The sequence below is a fragment of the Spea bombifrons genome, chromosome 1 (genome assembly GCF_027358695.1).
Source record: "Spea bombifrons isolate aSpeBom1 chromosome 1, aSpeBom1.2.pri, whole genome shotgun sequence".
Taxonomy (NCBI): Eukaryota; Metazoa; Chordata; class Amphibia; order Anura; family Pelobatidae; genus Spea; species Spea bombifrons.
The window spans coordinates 100,288,549-100,312,261 of NC_071087.1; the positions used below are offsets into that span (position 1 = coordinate 100,288,549).

General features: G+C 38.9%; 1 protein-coding gene across 1 annotated transcript in view; it reads left to right on the top strand.

Annotated features, from left to right (window-relative positions):
* Positions 1-23,713, top strand: part of PIP5K1B (phosphatidylinositol-4-phosphate 5-kinase type 1 beta) — a 70,299-nt gene that overhangs the window by 26,245 nt on the left and 20,341 nt on the right. Inside the window, exons 2-7 of the mRNA XM_053466489.1 lie at positions 8,125-8,203; positions 8,703-8,774; positions 17,382-17,512; positions 18,716-18,833; positions 21,081-21,233; positions 22,148-22,447. Of these exons, the coding sequence (XP_053322464.1) occupies positions 8,703-8,774; positions 17,382-17,512; positions 18,716-18,833; positions 21,081-21,233; positions 22,148-22,447 (774 nt within the window). The 5' untranslated portion in view covers positions 8,125-8,203. The remainder of the gene's footprint in view (positions 1-8,124; positions 8,204-8,702; positions 8,775-17,381; positions 17,513-18,715; positions 18,834-21,080; positions 21,234-22,147; positions 22,448-23,713) is intronic.

Here is a 23,713-nt window from a genome sequence, read left to right on the forward strand (position 1 = left end):
TGCTCTATATTAATCGACACAATTACAGAAGTGGTTTCACTTTTCTGGCAATGAGAACACACTAGATAGCTTTTGGACTTCTATTACCTTAACCCGCCTTTGTCAAGCCACACCATCATTTCACAGCAGATAAATAAAGCTGTTTTCTTCACGCTGAACTTTTTGGATGTTGGGATTAATGGAACAGCCACATTTAGTGTGTCCTGTCTCCTTTCCAAGCAGTATAATTGTTTATTGATAACCGCCAGTGGCTCCGTGTTCAGCTGACCTACTGCTGCGTAGCACAATACACTGTCACATCAAGAGAGCCTGAGACAAATGCCTCCTACTGTGTGTTTAATAAACACATTTCAGGACAATCATATTCCCATAACACACAAGTAGGCTGAATTAAAAATAGAATGCTTGATAAAATGGTTTGACCAGTTCACAGGGCTTAACAATATAGCCTATGAATGCAAATCTAATAGGGGGCCACTGTTTACAGAGATGTGCTTACACAGCATCAAGTGCCACAATCCATTTAAAGGGTTGCTCACAAGGCAAAAAAAGCATATCTTCTAAAACCCAAAAGACAAAGAACTCTTTTTCTGTTCTCTGCACATATGAGATGTACCGGAATATGCGCATTGTTTGGAAGCTATAACCACAGAGTTTATTCACTAAAGTAGGAGTTTGTTATTAGGGCTGCAACTAACGATTATTTTAATAATCGATTAGTTGGCCGATTATTTTTTCGATTAATCGATTAATCGGATAAAAAAAATGAATGTAAATTTTTCATTTATTTAAAATAATTTACTAAACAAATGATGTTAAATACAAACGCAGAATAAAAAAAACTTTGATAATACATTTCTTGTCTTTATTTACCAACCAGCCCCCCAATATATGCACATTTGAGCCCAGGCTTGCTACGCTGCCTCCCAGACATGCCATGCTGCCCCCCCACATATGCCACGCTGCCTACCACAGCACTCCACGCTGCCTCCCACATATACCACACCACGCTGCCTCCCACATCTGCCACGCCACGCTGCCTCCCACATCTGCCACACCACGCTGCCTCCCACATCTGCTACTCCACTCTACCCCCCACATGCAACTGTGCCTGATACGCCTTATATCCCCTCAAACACCACTCTATCCTCCCCAGACATGCCACCCTGCCCTCCCCACATATGCCACGCCATGCTGCCTCCCACATCTGCCACTCCACAATGCCTCCCACATATGCCACGCTGCCTCCCACATCTGCCACTGTGCCTGATACGCCTTATATCCCCTGATACCCCACTCCATCCTCCCCAGACATGCCACCCTGCCTCCCAGACATGCCACTTCTCTACCCCCAGATATGCCTTATACACCCTGATACACCACTCCGTCCTCCCCAGACATGCCACACTGCCCTCCCCACATATGCCTCATATAATGTATATGCCTTATACCCCCGGACATGCCACACTGCCCTCCCCACATATGCCTTATATACTGTATATGCCTTATACCCCCAGATATGTCACTTCACTGCCCCCAGGATTTAGATTCCCCTAAATTAACCCTAAACTCCCCATTAACCATAACTGCCCCTAAATTAACCCTTAACACCCCCTTAACCACAGCATCCCCTAAATTAACCCTAAACACACCATTAACCACAACTGCCTCAAATTAACCCCAAACACCCCATTAACCACAGCTGCTCCTAAATTAACCCTAAACACCCTATTAACATAACTGCCCCTAAATTAACCCTAAACACCCCACTAACCATAACTGCCCCTAAATTAACCCCCACCTCCCCTAACTTTCAGTAGCCCAAATATATATATATATATATATATATTACATACATACATATATATATATATATACACACATACACATTATATATATATATATATATTATATATATATATATATATATATATATATACACACATATACACATATACTTACAGTTAGATGAGTGTCACAGCCATGTGGTTCTGGCCTGGAGAAGGAAGGGGCGGGGCCAGTTGTCACAGTGATTACAGGGAGGGGGAGTAAGTAGGAGCTGCTGCTGTGAGACGGTGAGTCAGACTAAACGGATTATATAATGAGGGGGATTTTTCAGAGCGTTTGCTCTGAAAAAACCCTCATTTTATAATCGATAATAATCGATTCAACTAATCGATAATGAAATTCGTTGCCAACGAATTTCATTATCGATTATTATCGATTTTATCGATTAGTTGTTGCAGCCCTATTTGTTATGCATTATAAACGGCAGAGCTGGCTCTGTATAATGTGAATTTCAAGAAATCCCACTAATTTACATTATACGAGGCCAACCAAGTTGTTCTGGCAGAAGAAGCTCAATGTGATTGTCCCTTGAAACTGCATAAGCATCTCGGAACTGCAACCATACCACATTATGCTGTGTCTCACTATCTGTATTCTTTATGTCTAAAAACAATCCTGCTCTGAACAGAAAGAAGCACAATTTTCCTAAGCGTTGTCATTCTAGGGATTCTTGGCAGTCATGTAGATAAGGATACAAGGTATGCTACATTTTGATTCCCTCCCAGCTGTTACATGGACACCTTCTTTTGCAAATACTCTTTCGGTCTTCATCAGTCATCAGTTGCCATCCATTCACCCCTTTTAAGCTATAAAAGCTTGGTGTATCCAACAAAATACAACTATGTATTAATGCAGGAAGGGTCACGTAAAATAGATGAGAAGCACTAGGTTGATACATTGAGGACAGATGCACTGCAGTGACCGTTTATTATTGCATTTGTTTATTATTATTTATTGTTTTATATAGCGCCATCAAATTCCGTGGCGCTGTACAATGGGTGGACAGGACACAACAAGTAGTATGTAACATAACAATTTGACAAGTTTACAATCTAGTTTATATAGCATAATCCAGATGTGGCAAGGTGGCTGATTTCCTTAACGTGAAATTAATTTCTGAATGAATCATCTCAGGGCAGTGTCAGAAAGTGCGGGAGACATGATTTTACCAATTCACTGGTTGTTTAAATAATTAGGCCAAATTAAATTTAATTAAGTGTCTTTCTAGAAATGCCTTGAGGGTGCTGTAAAATTTGGTTTAAGTAGTTAAATCTCAAATATTTAGATACTCTATAATAAAAAAGGCAATAAACTCAGTTATGTTGTGGTTAATGTTATACTATATTTCTGTAGTAATTGGAAATACACATATATCAAAGGAATGTTCTCAGTTCCCTACTCATCTTTGCCGTGAATAAGCTGATTGAATCTGGAGTGCTGGGGTTCTACACTTGAACAGAGAGACATCAGTATTTTCTACACTTAAACATTAAAGGCAAGAGAGGTAAAAAAGCTTTACCTTAAGTGTACAAATAGTGTGGGTGCCTGCAACCATGGTAACCAGTGTGAAAAATTGCCTATATGTTTGTAGTTCATCTATTCTGGGATCAGCCTGCCAACATGCAGGAAACATTGCCTGATCCCTGCTAACATGCAGGGATCATACATTGTGGCAACAAAGGCATCCATTCACCTCTTAGATCCTTAGATCCAAATGCAGGGTCTTGGCTTGCCATGGTTCTTCCTCTACTTGATCTTCCTTCCATGTATGTTGCTGGTTCAGTCATCTTTGCGCGTCATCGTACTGATGTATTCCCAGATGCTCTGGGTTTCGTCCAGGACGATGGTCTTGATATTTACCAGACCTCACCTGCCTTTTCTTCTGGTGGTGAACAGTCTCTCTGAATGTTGTACTTGGGGTGCAAACTTCCATAGAATGTGAGGAGCTTCTGGGTCTTCACTTCAACATCCTCCATGTCCTCCTTTGGCCAGCTCACTATGCTGGCAGGTTATCTGATGACTGGCAGGGCATATGTGTTGATGGCTCGGATCTTGTTATTCCCATTGAGCTGGCTTTTCAGGATCTGCCTTATCCTTTGGTGGTACTTGGATGTTGCTGCCTTTCTTGCCTCCTCTTCATGGTTCCCATGGGATTGTGGGATACCAAAGTACTTGTATCTGGTCTGTATGTCTGCTTTGTGCCCTGCATGTAGTTCCAACCCATCAGTCTTAAGTATCTCCCCAAGCCAAGACAAGACAACATATATATATAGTTGCAAACATACCCTGCATGTGGATTTATATAATATTCTGCTTTGTGCAGTGCATGTCCTGATTAGGAGTTAATGTGTGTTGACTTGTAATCTTTCTGCATTGCTGGTTATTGTGTTATGCAGGTGAATGGAGCTACATAGCAGTTATCCTGAGTGCCACTTGGAAAACACCATAAATACAAAGCGAAACATATGTATATTGTAGAGCAATATTCTGGTTTCTAGGGAATCTTCCTACTCTTGTGAATAGAACTAATCTTCAGTTCAGGGTTCAGAATGTCTGCAGCTACACCTTTGTACAAACAAGCCGTTCTCGCTTTATCAAACATGAAAGAAACTACAGTTGCAGAAACAATGTGCTTCTCTAAGAAAAGAAACCAGTACAGAAGTTTGTACCTTGATTCCGTAATGATTGAAATTTAATTGACATGTAGGAAACTTGCATATTTATTAAAGTTTTATACTAACAACTGAACTCCAGTTAATAGACACACTGTAGCACTCTCTATGTACAGCCATGGTGGCTACTGTGTTTACTAGCCAGGTAAAAAGAACTCATTCTTGAACTATGTGGAGTATGTGTGTGAATGTATTTGTTTTTGTGTGAGCTTGTCCACGCACACATTGTGTAAATGTATAAGATAGAGCATGAACATATAGATCTTTATCCTCGTTCAGTAGAGCTGTGGCCGCATCATTTGCCAGCAGAACAAGGCTGTCAGAATTGTTTGCCGCAGAAAAAAAAACCAGCTGAAAATCACTAGTGCAAAGTATTAATGCACACAGTGTAGCCTGTAAATCAATGACACTAGTGGAACTGAGTTCAGTTGCATTGCAAGGTTGGCTGAGCAACAGATCCTGGCTGCGCTACAGTTAGATTACTGAACTACAACTCCTATTGTCCACTTGCAGGTCTGAGAGCAAGGGTAACAGCACCAAAAAGAAAGAGGGCTGTCTGTCCTATGTTATCGTGTTGTTTACTATCGCAAACCCATGTTAAATCCTCCAGTATACCTTTTACCGAAAGGGCAGGAAAATCACGAGTGTGAAAAGGTCACGCTGAGGTTTGTCTCAGCACGGGAGCGGAAAATGAAACCGCGATCAATGTTGTCTTGAGAGGAACGTTGACTTATTATGTTTCTTTTAGACAGTTCTGCAAAATAAGGCAGCACAAGTTCAGTATCTTCATTTTTATTCACAGACAGCTATGATTAGATGAAATAATGATTGAGATGGATAATCTCATGTTAATATTTTTTAACACTAGCAGGGTAGTCATTGCGCAAAGGCAAAATATGTAAGAAAAACAAACATCACTTTTGATTAATTTGTTATGCCCAGATCACTTCTCAGATATAAGTCATGAATGGCCATTTTTATATTTAATACTCTAACTGCTTTTGTGATTCCTAAACAAAAGGGTGGTGCACTGCACTTAAAATGCAGTCGGATTGTTGAAAGTATAAGACACAACAATATATAAAGGCTGTCTCTGATGTGTGTGACCTGATTGGTTGGATAATGCACGGAGCCCCTCTTTTTATAAGATGGGGGATCGTGGTTTACCCATAAGAACCACAGTTGCAGATCTAGTGTTTAGTATAGTGTACCAATGTTATGTGGTTATCGTATGTTGTCCCCACCATGCTAAAAAATAAGAAAAAGAAGCTTTTATCAGACCTTCAAAGAAAGGCCTCCAAGAAGCACTAGATGTCCCACATCCTTCTCTTTTATTTTGTTGGCTGAGATTTGGTTTCCAGCTTACTAGTTGTCTCATTGCATCTGATTCCAGTTGCGGGCAACCTGGTGGCATTTATGTGAGTGTAGGGTGATGTTCAGCCACTTTATGGGAACGAGGTTAATGTTGACCTGTGTTTCTAGAAAACAACACACATAACTCAGCTATGTGGGTGACACGCACAAGGGCATGTGGCATTAATGTGCATGAGAATTGCAACTTGGCATAAAGTCGTTCCTGTTTGCAGTTCCTCTTTTTAGCGTGCTGATTTACAGAGCGGGGGGTATTGAGAGAACGTATTTACCAATCATAAGCAGTCAGCCACCATACTTTCCCAGTGCGAGTCTTCTCTTAAGCAATACATTTCTATAATAACATTTTTAACCAGCTAAACATTAATCACCTTTTACAATAAACAGGGCTGTCGGAATAGTCTTCAGTGCATGTAACTGAATATATTGAATATTCCATTGGAAATTTCATCCCATATTAATTTGGCCAGGAATACCTATTTTGGTTTTCTTTTCCTTTTTTAAATGAACCTTAAATAATCCACTATGATCTATAACCTAGCATGGCTTTGGCTACAGATATCTTAAATACATAAATACAGATATCCTGATACATAAATATGATAGTGTTATCATTCGTTCATTGACCTTGATTAGGCAAGATTACCAAGTGTAGTAAAACTCTGGGCCGCTCACAAGATTAAACACATCAGACGGTGTTTAAAAGCCCAATAAATGTATCTAAAGTTCACATGACTGGTCATTTCCATTGGGGTGTGGTAGATTTATGACCGCAGGTGGAGTTTGCAGATCATCCAGATACGTAGGTGATTTACTATAACCTGAGGGAACCATTCTGTAAGGTTTCATAGATTATTTATTGTGTTTGAAACAATTTCAGTACAGAAAAACAGTGTATTTGGTATAATGTTGTTTATCTATGTTCTATGACGTACAGAAAAACTAGAAATGACCTAGAAAAGTGTATGTCTATACAGATTTTCTTACCTCTTCTTCCTTTTCTTGTTTTCCAACAGTACTCAATAACTACATGCTTTCATAGAAAAAAAGTAATATAAATGTAATGGTACTCACAAAAAAACCCACATTTCTACAAAAATAGAGATGTTAGGGCAAGTTACAAGTTCCATGGTGGAAGATGGTCGGGTCTGGCAGACTTGTCATTGAGTTTCTGGAGGAAAAAATAAGATGAGGTCAGGATAAGTAAGCAATTAGTTATGCGTGTAGTATTTTTCTTTATCGAATATTGCATGGAAATAATAGATCAGAATATTTTATAAAGATGTTGCCTACTGTTTCAGATCAGCTAATTAATGCAGGCAAAACATCATCACAAACATATATGCAAATATTATGGTGCTTCCATGCTTTTTGACCATGTACACTAGGCTTTAGTGACCCTTCTGTGTACTTGTGCTGTTACTTTATTATCTATCTATTTGAAAATCAGTGAAATACATATATCAATCCTATATATATTATATATATATTTCTTATATATATCAAAAATACAACTGAGTTGCGCAAAGTAGTAACTAGAGCATCCAAGGGAATGTTCCTGCTCCTTTATGGCCATGTTTTTAGGGACTAATCTGAAATTAAATCCCTTGTGCTGTTAAATTCTAACCTGCTCTGTCTCATGATCTTTTATTGGACTGGTCATAAATTGTGTCACAATCATACATAATGTAACACTGTTCATTTTATGGTAGTGCTACATTCAATTGCACAATTGCACCGCTAGTGTGAGAGGCTAAAAAGTCACAGGCCCATCAATCATGCTTTTCAAAATATTAATCCATGAAGTTTCCAGAGAAAAAATCTCTTCATCTTCAGTTTTGCCTGAAAGAGAAGGAGCACCTTTATGATTCCTGAGACATTTGATTCAGTTGTTGTTCATTTGAAATACTCTGCCAATGGGTACCTTCACTTACCAAATCTGTCTCCATTCTCCATTCTTCACCCAATGTATCTGATCTCAATATGTGGTTCTTCCGGAGCTTTACTGCCCTCACTGTAAATAATCCTTAAGATTGAAACTGCTGTTTTTTGGGGGGAGGATATTTGCTCAGTTTTTGGAATGACAAGTTGACCTGAAATATATTTTTTTTCCCGTCGTTCTTTTTCACAACGAAGATGATATTTTAGTTGTGGAAATTAAAATGTCTAGTAAAATAAAAGTTTATATCGTAATTCCACAACCACTGATCATTTTTTTCTATTTTCTTTCCAGGGTCTTGGTACTGATTGACAGCATAAATGACCAGTGCACAGGTTCACCATTTCTCCAGATGACATACAACTGAAGAAAGGTATTGTTTCTGTCTCACAAGCCTAGCAGACTTTTCTCCTTCTGTGTAAATGGAGGATTCGCCTTTTTTTTTTTTTAAGGATTCGGCTTTTGTAATGTATGTCGTTTTCACTGGGTTAAACCGTTACGTGCAGCCAAAAGCAGCATTAGTATAGTATTACAGCCAGCACATGGTTCCTTGTGGCATTATGAAATGAATAAATCCCCAATGATTCCTCTTTCCTCTCCCAATGTTAAATCGAGCCAAAACCAAGCAACTTAAGAGATTTGGGCTGTATTGTAAGCAGCTTCATTGTTACGAAACACCCGCGAATGCGGCACATCCAGTACACAGACACCTATGCCTGTAATAGCTTTTCCTTATTTCTCACTGTGATGGTGTGGAACACAATGAAAAAGGTAGGACTACTCTCGCAGGCACGGCCACTGAAGCCAGCCACTCAGTCTGTTCCTTTGACTGTTCGAGCGCGTAACTAGATGCCAAATCATTTTATCTTTAGATGTCTACAATAACAGAAAATGGCAACGCAACCACAGGTGAAAAGGGAAACGGGGAGAAAACATACAAAAAGGTAAGAACATGACTTCTTCACTGCAAATAGATTTTTTTCACTTTCATCGCTTTAGTTTTGTGCAGCACACATACTATTTGTTTCATTCCATACACAGGATGCTCTTAGATAAAACATGCTCCACTTGCTTGGGCTTAGGCATCATAATAATATGAGAAGGCTAATGAGCTGGCAGTCATAGGAGTTGTCAGGGGCTATATAACTGTGCCACATACCTCTGTGAGTGGTCACTCAGTACCTCACCAGCAAAAAGTACACATGTTTTTAATTACTTTACTGGAGGATGGTAGATAAATTAAAATGACCTCTCAGAAGAAGTGGTAGAGGCTAATGCAGTGACCACATTTCAGCATGCATGGGTTAGGCATAAAGCTATCCTGAATTAAAGACCAGACCAATAACTAATGAAGGTTTGAGTCTTTACGTCACGAAAAATGGGCAGACTAGATGGGCCGAATGGTTCTTATCGCTCGTCAAAGTCTATGTCTCTATATTATTAGGCTAACCACAGACTACAGAGATTAAAGTAGCAGGGAACCCTTGCCAAGTTTGGGCCTTCGTAATGAAGTTGGTGCATTGACATCACAGCTTTCCGGTTTTAGTGAATAAACCCCTTTGTCTGTACATTGCTTACACAATAAATGTGCTCGAGGTCTGGTTCATGGTGTGCTACGACTCATGAATGTGGTTCTGCATGCATGTGATGCATGAACCTTATTTTGTCACGTCACGTAGGCTGCAGTCCCACCATAATCGCTCCCAAGACCCAATACTGGGAAGGCATATTACAGTATGCTTCATAAAGGAAGTTGGGACTCTTTTCTCATATGAAGGCTTAGTTCGATAAATATTTTATCACACTGTTGGAAGGCTTCCTCTGTTCTTTCATTGCTTTTAATAACGGGCCAAGCGCAAGAAAGGTAGTGGTGTTTTGTTGAGGATGGATGATCCGCAGAGCGTTTTTGCGCAGCCAGACATCTCGTGTGTGTGGAACATTTCCATTTGTCATGCTGACAACCTTAACACACCAGGCTAAACCAAAGTGACTTTAATTTCCCACCTGGGAAGCATTTTGTGCTGAAGCATTCTTTGCTTTTAGTTTCTGCTGTAGCAAAATTATTCACTACACGGCAAAGAATACTCTCTGAAGAAGGGACTGTTGAGGCATTGACAGCCATTTTACCATATAGGGCTTATTCTCTAAACAGTGTGCTGTAACTGTGAGTTCAGGTGCGATGAAACTTTGTATCTCACCATCTTAACAATGACTTATGAAGTGCTGACCCCAGGGAGAGGGGCAGACTTAGCCCTGAATATTAAATAATGTGGTGAATAAGTAATATTTCATCTATTAACTATGAATTATAGATGGCTAGCACTCCATCTTGCTAGTGTAACAGCTTAATCTAATGTGATACAATACCTCTGTATCTATGTGCTAGTTAATAAGGTTATTAAACCTATAGGATACTATTTTTTCCAGAAACAATATAGTGTATATATGTATTTTTATTTTGCTGCTACATGCGTCTTGTTGATCTACATCGATGCGGTCATCTTAGCTGGCCATGTCATGTCTAATTGTTCTAAAATTTCATGAGTGATTTATAATAACTTTATTCTAAAAAGTACTTTTAGAAGACATTGTATTGCCTCTTGGAACACAAGTTGCTTTTCCACGTGATGGACCAGTCTTTTTAAACGTGGAAGCAGGATATTTAGTTGGCAGCATAATCTCTCTTGTTGCTCCTATACTGGAGATCGTAAATAGATCTTCTAGTCTTCCTTCTCCAAGTTTGGTTTTACATTGAACAGAAAAAAGATAATTTTTCTAGGGATTGGTTTTTTTGGGTAAAATGTACTTTGTTTGCTGTAGGGCTTTGTCTTTTCAAGGTGGTTATTACAGATACAGTGGTCATTTTCCAGGCTTCTTTTGCTGTTACTGTACCCCTCAGTTGACCATTTGTGAGTTAGATAGATAGTCAGTCGAGAAAGGTAAATTCATGTTTAGAAATTAACCTAGTAAGTAGGGACTCAAGTCAATGACCTGACTAAACCGTAAAGAAACCAACTAGTCCCTAGTAATTATTTTTAATGCATGTAAGGGTAAGTGGACTCCCAGGTATTCTGCATGAAAATTGGAGCATGCATTCTTTTGTTATTTGAATTACAATAGGAGATCTCTGTCTCATTTTCCTCCTCTCCTGGCTCCTTCTAAGGAAGCCATGAATGATTAATAATTTAACTACTTGCACATGCTCGGTAAAACTCGGCAAAGCAGCATATTGCATGTGGCTAGCAAAACATCTAAGTTCGGATAAAAGACAAATGATCTGCTCCTTCTCCTATTTATTTCAGTAGGAGATCAGTTGCCATTGATTAGAATGGAAGTTATACTGAAGTTATACATGTGCAGGAAGTGTACTTCAGTATGTATCCTTCTTTCTGAAGAGGCATCTGGGGAGGAGTTAAATGAGACAGAAGAAACTAACAAAAAATTGGCAAAATGCCAATATAAATTCAAAATGAAAATATGACTGGGGAGACAGAATGCTCTGTGCAAGACCAAGCCCAAAACAATTTGTAGCATAACAGAGAGGACTATCCCACCCGACTGTCCATTATTCTAGAGTAATTAAGCAAGAATCTTTTTGTTTATACATATGCTAGTGTCATACTTCACAAATATAATGGATTCTGTTGCCAATACAAAATCTTGACTGTGACAATAATACTATAATTTAAAACATTTTCACTAGTTGTCAAACCGGAATACCATTGAGGCTACATTTTTCACACGGTGTCATAATTGATATCTTGTAGGGACTCTAACCCGTAGCTTGTCTGGATTGGATAAAATGCCAAAAGATAGAAACATTTGTAGCTAACTTTCAGCGCCCAGTGAAAGATCTGGGCATACTTTAAGGTCAGCTTTTTTATCTTCCATGTTTAATATCTGTACCCGTTGCCCTTTATTATGCCGCGGGCATGAGCTGTGTACGTCATCAGCAAGGCTATCGTGCTCATTATTTGCTTTGCAGTGGCACTTCCCTCTGGATTTGGAAAATTACACATGAAACTATTTGTCCTCAGAAAACAGTATCTGGCAGAGACAATAATAAATGGGGTAATCATGTTACCTATATTATTATCTGCTGGCTTTGAAATTCTGTCCCTCAAAGGGATGGCAAAGCTGTCTGTGGGGGAGGGGATTCCACCTTAAGCTGTAATTTGGAGGGGCTAAGGTGGTCTAAAGTTTCTTTCAAATTCAGTCCACACTTGCTTGCAAATATCCATATTACAGTTTACCGATTTGTAGTCTTGTAAGTAGCGCAGCCCATCCTCAGCCCACTGGGAAGTGAACTCTGATACTTGGCCAGTAGCCAAGGCATGGTCAAACTATACATGTATAGTATGTGTAAAATATGGTCTCTAGTGATAAAGAGATCTTTCCCTCCAAACACGACCTGGCTTTAAACTAGGAAGCTCTGCTAGCGACTAGGAGTAGAATGGTAAAAACTTTTAAAGCCTAACTGCTCCGGCACACAAGGTGTCCAAATATAAATGAGAGGAAAGGTGCAACCAGAATGGCAGGAGGAGGTCCCTCAAAAGAGGGGCTGCAGTTGGGAGCACAAATAAGTATGAAATATGGACTACTACTGGTGCGGAATGGAGAAGCGTATAAAATGAGCTAGGCACTTTCCCATGTTTGGAGTACTATGCAAATCAAATTCTTGGCATGTCTGTGAACCAAGGTGGAACACCGTTCCCTCCACTGGGGCATCTACCCTCTGTCTCCAGGTAGTGTACGACTGAAACATGAGAGGAAGAAAATGCACTGTATGGAGCATTAAAAAGTACAGCTCCTTCCTGGGGTTTGGGGTAGGAGGAACTAGAGTGCTTTCTTTTCAGTGTATTTTTTGGTTTTATGTATAGAACAAGAGGCAGGGATTTCATAGATGGAAGTGGTTCTCCGAGTCAGTGAAAGAGTCCGTGAAACTTGGGGGAAATGGCGAAATCTGTACAAATCAGTGCATGACTTTAGAGTTTCAGAGCCCCGTGTACTGCTTAAGCAATTCATGGTCTACCCAGTCGTGCTGGACATAGTTGAGGAGGTCCCCAACTTGGGTCATCTGTCCAGCAATGATGAATGCTGGCCGATTTCTACATCTGAGAGTCATTCAAGTGACCAGCTCCTGGTCCATACTGACCTGAAACAAATACTACGCTTCATTTTTTTATGCGTTCCACCGTCCTGTAAACCTGCAGGATATTTTTTGGAATTCTTTTTTGTAAAGCAGTATATTCTCTAAAATGTTGCCAGAGACCGTAGTAGCCCATATGCTACAGACTTGAAAACTGTTTAACAAGTCAATCCTTAAACATATGCTGAGGCGTAGTAATCACATGGAAAAGGTTTAAAGAATGTGATACAGAAAATACACAGTGCCTCGGTTGCACTACTTACAAATAAGCACTGAATCTGACATATGATGTTATTTTCTGTGCAACATTAAAAAAAAACATTCTTCCGCTGTTTGCCAGCACCAACCGGGTTTGTGTGTCGATTAGATTTACACATGGAGGCTGATCTTGTCTTACCTGCAGTGCAGGTGCCAGGTAGGTAACACTATTACCCGAACAGCTAATGTATCTTAAGGGAAAGGCAGAAACTCTTTACAGACGTCTCTTACGCAAATTTGTAGTAGTAAGCATACTTGTCGCTTAATTATACACTGGGAAAGCAAAATACGTTAGAGGAAAAACTGGCTATACCAGCTACTTACTCTTAGCTAATGAGATTTTTAAACAGCTATTGAGGATTTTAGCAGAACTATGGTAATTGCGCTACTCAGTAATCAATGAGACGTTAAGAGGTTTTTTGTTTTTGGGGGTGGTTGTTTTTTTCCCAGATCAGATAAAATGAAAATAGCTGAGAATCATGGGTGTTGAACAGCTGGGAAATTTGGCTACCTGGACCCATATGTTTTTACTGTTTTTAATTTTTGAATATGCTTCAGGTGTTTCTGCTTACCTTTCTTGGAAGTCAACAAGCATGTATGACAGACCTAAAGCTAGCCTGTTTACCTCGTCACTCAAGTTAAAAAGCTTACGGCAGACATAGTAAAATGCAGTGTTACATACTATACTAAGACTTGTCTATCCTAAATTATAGCAGCCACTAGCAATTTCACATTTGTAAGTCCTTGCAGCCCCACTAATGGTATTAGCAGTTAGTTATTGCGTTTCCAGGTCACGTGACGATAAAAAGAACCCAGTTAAAGATGATTTCTAGTCCTTAATAGCACTAGAGAATGTTTGTGGGTCAGGCATTGCATAAGGATTTGAGAAAAATAAGAAAGGATTTAAAAGCTTCATCCTCTATGCTTATGCTTTATTCATTTTTAAAGCCTGAAACGACACATTCGTCAACATTGGGGGGAGTTTTTTTTCCCTAGAATTCAGAAAAAAGTGTATTTTTCTATTATAGAGACAGTAAAGTATTATGTACAAGGATGGACACAGCTTGAAGTTGTGTAATAAGCGATGTTGCCATGGCCAACCAGCACACAATTCAAACATCCTCACTTTTAATGTACGTATCTGATGTGTGATGACACATACCAGACAGATATTAGTCTATGGGTAGACATTTGTAGGAAAGGAAGAATGAGCTTTTAAATGGAGCAGGTACATGTCTTTACCTGGACGCTTTATACAAAAATGAGACCTACTCTAGAAAGCAGACCCAAAGCCGATTTTAATCATATAGAAGGTCCTTATAAATATCATTCTACTTGTTTATTAACTGGCACTCGGGTGAAGTTTTGCAGGGCTGGACAGTCAGGTTCATCAGAATTGCTCTGCATATTGGACCCAGCTTTGGAGAGATGCTAAATTCAGGCGTACGCAATAGGAGATTGCCGCTGCTTATTACACTGCCAAGACCATTCAGCTTGAAACTCAAAGTGACTTTCTTTGCCATTTGAGCTACAGATATAAAAGTTTAGCTGCATATAAATGTGTTGCAATGTATAAATTAACACTCTGACCTAGAACGGAACAGTACACTACTAATTAGTAGTGTGGAATTACTGTCCCTGTGAGAATCATTTAGGAATATCTGGGACATATATTTAAGTCTGTATGCCAGGGGCAAAAAAAAAATGCTAATTTAGCAAAAGCTTTTTTTCTGGGCATTTGTGCAGCACTGGGGCTTTCCAGCCTTGACCTTAGTTACCAAAAGCAGCTGCGATTGTCTGGGATGGATGCCGGAACGTTCGGATAAATAATAGCGCATGAGTCGACGTTGCACATTTTGTGTAGTGGTATGTATGCAAAGCAGCAGCAAAATTCTCAGAGGCTTTCTGCATTGTCATTGCTAGAATAGAATTCAGACTCAGGGCTTATTTGTTTAATAAAGTTAGAAAAAACATTACCAAACCACACATGTAAAAGAACCAATAACTAAGCAGAAGGAAATGATTTCTAGTGGCCTAAAGCAAAAGTGAAATACAGTCTCAATTCCGGCAACAGATAATCCTGCTAAGCATAAATGCAGTATACAATTCAGATAAAGAATACATATTTACTAACGTTTTTTTCTTGGTCTGAAAGCTGCTTTGTTCTTCACCTGTGGGATCTTTCATTTCCCGTCTTCTGGTAACATGCCCTCAAGCCATGTCAAGAATACTTGCCGGCTCCCAGGAGCCATGATATTGACATGACAGGCTGAATGATGAGCACCATGAAAGTGCTGAATGAGTGATGGATAACTACTTAGGTATTCAACATTCACTAAAGTGGATTTAACTACAACTCCCCTTGATTTGGCAGCTGGAAGCACTAGAATTCTGCCAGAGGCTTGATTCAAGTTGCCCCAAGTAGAATTCTTGCTCAATGGGTAAAATTTGGTGTGCTTTGATTGGAGCCCTTCATTTATATCAGCATATTATAGAGTTATTTATTTGCCACTTACCCCCCTAATACCCCACTGTTAATCTATGCCCTGTGACCCTGGCGATACTGACACCAAGGCTCTGACCTCATCTTTGTTCCTATAATGAATATTTTTTGACTAGCAATAATAAGAATGAATATCCTTTGCTAATGACGGGGCACCTAAGATGGAAATAGTCTCTCTTGCTTCTTTTTCATTAGCTTATTCATTTATAGAGATTACAGTTGCCCAGGAAGGATACAATAAAATTGATGTCTTGGTTTAAAAGCCTTGAAGGATTAAAGTAGCAATCCTCGCAAGATTTGATTTTCTTTCCTGTATCTCTTACATAACCAGCTTTATTTTTATCTCCGAACACAAGCAATGTTTTGAGCCTGTTTTTTTTTTTTACTTTAAGTGCTTAGAAGTGAAATTTCCATTAACTTGAAAGTTTCACTTTCACTGAACTAAAGTCAATTTTGTGATAGCATACAAAATGTTGGCTGTCACGAAGAATACAGTAGTGTTTCCAGCAAAAAGTTATTAAGCGGGAGCACAGACATAAACATACACCATTTCTCATGTATACAACCCAACAATACAGTCTGTTATAGAACGTGAATGCTGCACTGTCAACCCCATGTAATTTCTATTAGCAATGTTGTAGAGAGGTGGGTGGCATTTGTAGGGTTTTGCCGCATTTACTTTCCCTTGTAAGGGAATTATCCATGCTTTCTCATACCTCCCAACAGTCAGGTTTTCATGGGACACACAAGATTTTCCGACATTGTCCCACTGTCCAGAGTAGCAGCCAGACAATACAGATCATGAGCCAGTTGGGGAGATCCTCTGATCTCCCCTGAATGGTCCAAGGAGCTGTAAGAGCAATGGAGATATTTACCATTGCAGCAGAGACCTCCATTGCAGCAACCTTACGGCCACCCCTTGACGCTCTAAACCTGAGTTGTGATTCTGAAGCCTGAAATGTTGGAGGGGAACTCTTTAGTGAAAAGTGCTTTTGTGCTAAGATATCTAATGTGTATACAACATGTGAACTTCGCTGTTGCAAATGTGTGTTGAAGGACATTATGATAAACAGTATGATGGGCACATTCTATAGTATATTGACATCCTTTGTGATGATTATAACATATAATTATATGATAAACTAAACAGGACAGAACTTTTTTCCAAAATGTCATTGCTTGTCAAGCATATCAAAGGATATAAAGACAACTATGGGTTTATTCTTTCCATCAAATAAATCAGGGTGGCCTCATTTCCCTAAATAGCCGATTTTTGTGCTAGATAGCTAATTGTAAAGTTTACTTGCAAAATTACAGAAGATTAAGTCTTACTTATCATTTACCTTTAATTGCGCATCTAGTCATAATTAAAATAATATTAATGAAAAAAAAACCTTCCTTCAGGCACAATGAGTTACTCTGCGAAACAAGTATACCGAGGATCCTTCTGGAGGGATTCTGTTCTTATACTGTACATAATTCCTGTTTAAGATAATTACGGATGAGCCTTTTCTTTCTTCTGCTGCCAAGTAAACCGAAGCTGACCAGCTATTACCATTAGGATATAAAATACCTCCCTTGCTTAACAATAGCTTGCTTGTGAGACGCTGATAAGTATATGTATGTATTCTCTCTTTGTAGACAGCATCATCAGAGATTAAAGGCACCATCCAGCTGGGAATAGGCTACACAGTGGGTAACCTGACATCCAAGCCAGACAGAGATGTGCTTATGCAAGACTTTTATGTAGTGGAGAGCGTGTTCTTACCAAGGTATGTACATTGGGATTGGGTCAATGGCACATCATTTTGCAACTTGCCTCTAAATGCACATGAATCCCCACGCACTTGTATATGGATCACCTGAAGTGAAGATATCTCAAAAGAATCAGTGGTCTAAGGGTCTCGTGGTAGGCGAGGAGCCAGACATAGATTCCTTATAAAAGGTACTACATTACTTACAAATTTCAGAGTTGCAGTCTAGAAAATAGTAGCTGGCAGATGTTGTTCGCCCTCTGCACCAGAGCTGTAAGGGTGGAACAGATCCTGGTAAATGTACTTACTTGCTGTTAGACGTCCAACTGTATAAGTACTGATCTAGACACTCTCTCTATATACACATATCTGAGTATTATGTAATGAAGAAGAAGACTAAACACTCTGAGCTGCTAGTTTAAATATTAATGTTTCTGAAGTTCTACAAATCTACGCAGGGATCCCTGTCCAGCCCAATGTGTACAGGGCTGCCAACGTGCTTGTTTCTGCTCCATCTCTCCCCTTCCCAAAGCCTAATGGAATACATGTATCCTTGAAGCATTATTTCAAGTCAGTAATACAAAAAAAACCAGCGGGCTCCTGGTTGACATAGGATCCCACCGGGAGTTACAATGGCAAATAATGCTTTTACTGTCAAGTCCTGCCAATGGAAAATTATGCTAAGGTTTGCCAGGATCAAGGTGACTCACATAATAAAAATAAATATTAGTAATAACTCGCTGTTATATTAAACCGCTTGCGTTTGTTTCCAGTTCTTTAAAACGGGCATTGACGTAATCGCCATTAATCAATCAAGTTTTGATGCTTTCAGTGCTAACGTGTTCTTATTTCTTTAACTCAGCACACTGTAAAGTTCTGCAAAAGTTGGCCCTTCAAGAAAGCTTTCCATGCTAACTAGGCGTATACTGAAGTATGTACATGTACACCAGTTTGGGGGATAGGGGGTAATTGGAGGTTTCTCCTTCTTGAACTAAAACACCTGTCAAGCACAAGCAACAAAACCTTCATCCCATTTTTATCTGAAGCAGCCCACAGTACCTATCCCATTCACCTACAAAGCACAGTGTATAGGAAAAATGGTTACGTCTTTCACGGATTTCAGTAGATGTTTTTTCTTACATTTTATAAATACAGTTTACATATTTCGTGCCTCTCTCTGTACATCATATATATCTGCCTTAACAGCGTCTTTTTCCACAGTGAGGGGAGCAATCTAACCCCAGCGCATCATTACTCAGACTTCCGATTCAAGACATACGCTCCATTAGCATTCCGTTACTTCAGAGAGCTGTTTGGTATCAAGCCTGATGATTACTTGGTAAGTTTCCCCTATACCGCTCACTAACATTAAGTATATATGTGGTGTGGGCCATATTGTAGTATGTATTGTAGATGATCTTGCCAAGCCCTGCATTAGCTTAGCTTTATCACCTGTGAGCGTACAACTGCTTTGTATCTCACAGTATAATTTGTCTACTACAGTCATTAGAGCGCAAGCTTCTTGTTATTTGTCACTGGTAATAAAATCCAGTCCTTAATGTTAAAACCAATGAGAAATACACTGTAGCTATTGTAATTCCCTATTTTCTGAACTATGGAAATACAGGGACTATTAGAACTGCAGAACATCACAAACTGTATGATCTCATGTAATATATATTAATAACACATAATGTATGTAACATTGGTCATTTATTTTATTACATTTTGCATATTTAACCCCTTAATGACAAAGCCCGTACATGTACGGCCTCAAAATGCATTGTTTTCAATGGGTTTAGGGACCGCCCATTGTCCTTAAGGGGTTAATATGATGATATTACATAGTAGTCCTGATTAACACCTGGAAGAATAGACTGTAGTGTTCTCTTACTTTTCCGAGATGTACCTTTTGGTCTCGTCAGCAGACAAAAGGGTTAAACGTTTTAATGAATCTGTCTCCTTTACATAATGAATATTTTTTTGTAACTGGAGTATCACTATTGGTTATAGCAATTATTTCAACAGAAAGTTATAATTAGATTTAAATGCCCCCGTGAAGCTTGCTGATTAAAGTCTAATTGAGAGCTCTTATGTGCTAATTGCTGCATTTATGCAGTTCATTAAAGGAAATGTTTTGCACAAACATCTTCTAACCTTGACCTGGAAACACTGAGAAAATTGCAGGACGGAGACTTCAGAGTCGTCGCACAGAGCCTATGTCCCCTGATACAGCGTCCCAAGGATCCTCATCTAAATGCGGTGTTCCTATTAGTAGTCAAATCTTCTACCAACAGTGGGTTCATGTATCAGAAATAAAATAAGGGCTAAAATTAGGTTTTAGTTTTATTTTCTCTTTACCGCATGAGAACGTATTTTTTTCCTCTTGTAAAGAATAAACCCATAAAGCTTTTTTTAAAAAAATATGAAATGCACTCAACTTCATTGAGATGCAAAGTCAGGGACGGCAGCTGCACATGAGTGAAATATTTAAAATATTTCCAGGAAGCGTCTGAATAGAGGGGGTAAAAATTAGCAGCATGTATGAGGAAAAGGAAAGTAGGAGCCATGTGCCTCCTTTTATTCATACTTGCCCATGTCAGTAATAGAAGATTGAGATAAGCCTATGAGGTTTAATCCTATATGAAACAGAAAATGTAATATATTGTTGGACGGTGTGTATAACAGATGACAGCAGGCTTATATCACACATTCAAATGTGATCTGCTCTTAGAGCTGTATTAGTCTGGAAATCTCCTCTGGACGGACCAAATATGCTGCAGTGGGAGTCGTGTGCTGACATTTCCTGAACATGAGCTGGTAATGGCATACAGCGCCTCAAGGGAGTAATTGCATGCGTATTTAAGTGTATGCAGTTTTACTTCACACCCGCCGTTATATACAGACTTTTAAGGTATTGTAACAAGGCTGAGTGAAAACAGCTTAAATCTACAGCTTTAACAGGGCTTAGATGAATTGTACCCCAATTCCACTGGCAGCATGATTGCCATTTTATTATTTTAATTGGGCTTAAAGACAAGATCCCCCAAAATCAGCTACAGACATGAAAGTGCCTGAATCGATTTTCAGTTTCACCTGCCATATTGGTCCTTTTTCCCCACTGTTTGTGTAATTATACCTGGCACAAATCTTACCTGGGCTTACTTGCCTATAATGGTAGAATTCATAAACATAGCTGGAAAATTACAGATTATCCTAAAGAGAGCTAGAATCACAGTGATACAAACACACCACACAATAGCCCCTAATAGCTATCAGTACACAATGTCTACATTAGAATCTATAATTACTGGCATTGATAAGAAAAGCAAACTTTTGGTTTAGATTGTAAGTTTGAGCAAGGTCCACCTTACCTTCATTTTCTGGAAGTCTAACTTGTTATACAATGTGCTACTTGTTAAGTTCTGTTCACTGATCGAACATCACCATGCAATATGATTAATTTATTAGTAATAATAATTAATAGCATGGTATCGAGGGCTTATTTATTCCCCTGTACGGTTGTGTCTGTATCACACAAGACCTGTTCCTCCCAGTCAACATGAACATTTTCTTCTCGTTTTAGTACTCCCTCTGCAGTGAGCCCTTGATAGAACTGTCCAACCCTGGTGCTAGTGGTTCTTTATTCTTTGTAACCAGCGACGATGAATTTATCATTAAAACCGTTCAGAGCAAAGAGGCTGAATTTCTTCAGAAACTTCTACCGGGCTACTATATGGTGAGTGACATAACGCTGGGATTTGGGTTAAAAGTAATACAGTAATTATAAGGTGGTCAGCAAAGTTGTTGAAGAAATATGTGGTGAGCTCCAGAGCTGTAGATACTCATGATGCACCATTCCATGACCATATCAATGTCCACTTCATGTATGTTGTAAGTTACCATATATATATATATATAGATAGACTGTTCTAGGTGGGTAATAACTATATACCCTATAGATATATATATATATATATATATATATATATATATATATATATATATATATATATATACATTCTAAAGTTTATGACAAAGTGGAAACAGATAGTACTGTACATATTCTTAATATTTTGCTCTTTGCGAGTTATCGCTCCAATATTGTCTCAAAAGATATAGATCAGTTTACTATATTTCATCATATGCTTATAACGTATGTATTAAGCAGTTGTTTCCATCTCATACTCTCCAGTGTCTGTGAGAATATCTTTCAGCCTCCATCACGATAGCCACTTGTTTATTTACTTTCTTCAGAAATGTGGCTAAGGCTTTTGTGTTGAGTTCAGGATGGCGTTCAGTCATTGTCACGTTCATTTCAAAGCCGATGTTTACCTACTCTGTTGAATTAAACACTTATGTAGCTAAATGCAGCATGAGAAACATAATTCCTAGTACTGTTAAACCCATCCTAGAAATATTTTTATTGCTCATGTCACATATTTGCGCATTTGAAATTATTGCTGGCAGCATTTGTTTCCCAGGGGCCACAAAAAAACCTTTGGTAGGCTGTTGCTATAGAAACTAAAAAATGTCTTTAAAGGTTTTGTATTGTTCTTATGTGATTTAACTAAAGAATTAAGATAGTCAAGGTGTATTTGCTTTACATACTAGAGAGTGAATTTCATGTCTTGGTTGTTTTTTTTTTTCTAGAATTTAAATCAAAATCCTTGGACACTTTTACCCAAATTTTATGGACTTTACTGCCTTCAGTCAGGAGGAACAAACATTAGACTTGTTGTAATGAACAATGTTTTGCCGAGATCACTGAAGATGCATTATAAATATGACCTGAAAGGATCAACGTACAAGCGCCGGGCGTCTCGAAAGGAACGTGAGAAGTCCTGTCCCACATACAAGGATTTGGATTTTCTTCAAGACATGCACGAAGGATTATATTTCGATCCTGATACATACAGCTCGTTAATGAAAACACTACAGAGGGACTGCAGGGTAAGTAAGAAATTAACTAATGCCCATCATTCTAATTTTGTGATCAGCGCTGGATCATATATTCACTAGGGGTTCAATGTAAACCAATTCAGGATGAAAGAATGCTCTGGTGATTGCTGTACTTTTACCAGTTGGTCCCAGGATAGCACTTTATAAATAACCACATATTCCAAATATCATCAGAATATAAAGATCAATAAGACATGCATTTATTACTATATGGGGCTTACTACAAAATGACAGTATACAAACATAGGGAGGTAGGCTCAAAAAGTGATGGCACCAATATTGAAAAAGTGGTCTTAGAACCATAGCAACCAATGAAACATTCCTGCTGATTACCTGGAGGCAGCAGCTGAACTAATCTAGAACATGTCCCCAGTGTGGCTCAGTTGAGTTCCTCCACATGTGGAGCTCTAGGTTTTATTAAAGTCTGAGCTTGTGTCAATACATATGCACAATGCGTAGTTTGATATATAGTAAGTTTGCTTATCGCTCACACCCACAAATGTATTTTTAAAGACCAGTCATATCATATCAGTGAAACAATCTGCCCTTTCTTCTCTGGACCAGTTAGCCAACTCTACTGGTTCTCTCCATGCAGACAGGTATTGGGAGCATGCAGTCGGGAGTTCCTAGTGCAATCTTCCCATGTCATTGGTCTGACTGGGCTCCTGCTTAGAAAGGGAGCGGCAACAGTTATGCCAGAAACTTGATAGAAAGCCCTTTCAATGTTGGCATGGGTCATTTGTAAACAAATTCACATTTGCTTTTTGTTTGATTGTTCCTTAATGGTTAACTTTATATTTGCATGAAGCTCGGCGAGGTATAGCTTGAGAGAAAGATAGAGAGAGAAAGAGATGGGTGATGTAATAGAAACATTTAAATACTAATGTTAGAACTCCATTCCTAGTACTGTTTAATGCACAAACTCTTCCTACTGGTGAAGTGTTATTGTCTGCTTCATCCTCTACAGTTGGTTCCCCACTACGGTCATTTACGGCGTTTAAAATATTCCTGTTAATCGCTGTCTTTCTGACATAAATTAACCTGTGGGTGTGGAATAAGGTTTACCAAAGTAGATTGAGACTCCAAACCAGTGACTGACAATTCATGCTAACACTAGGACTTACAATATGAAAAGACCAAATATGATATTTGTTTTGTCTGTGTGGCCAGACCGATAATGTATGCATTGGTACACAATAGCATAATAGGCCTTTGAGCCAAATAGCATGTGTGCCAAGCGTCATTATAAATAATAAA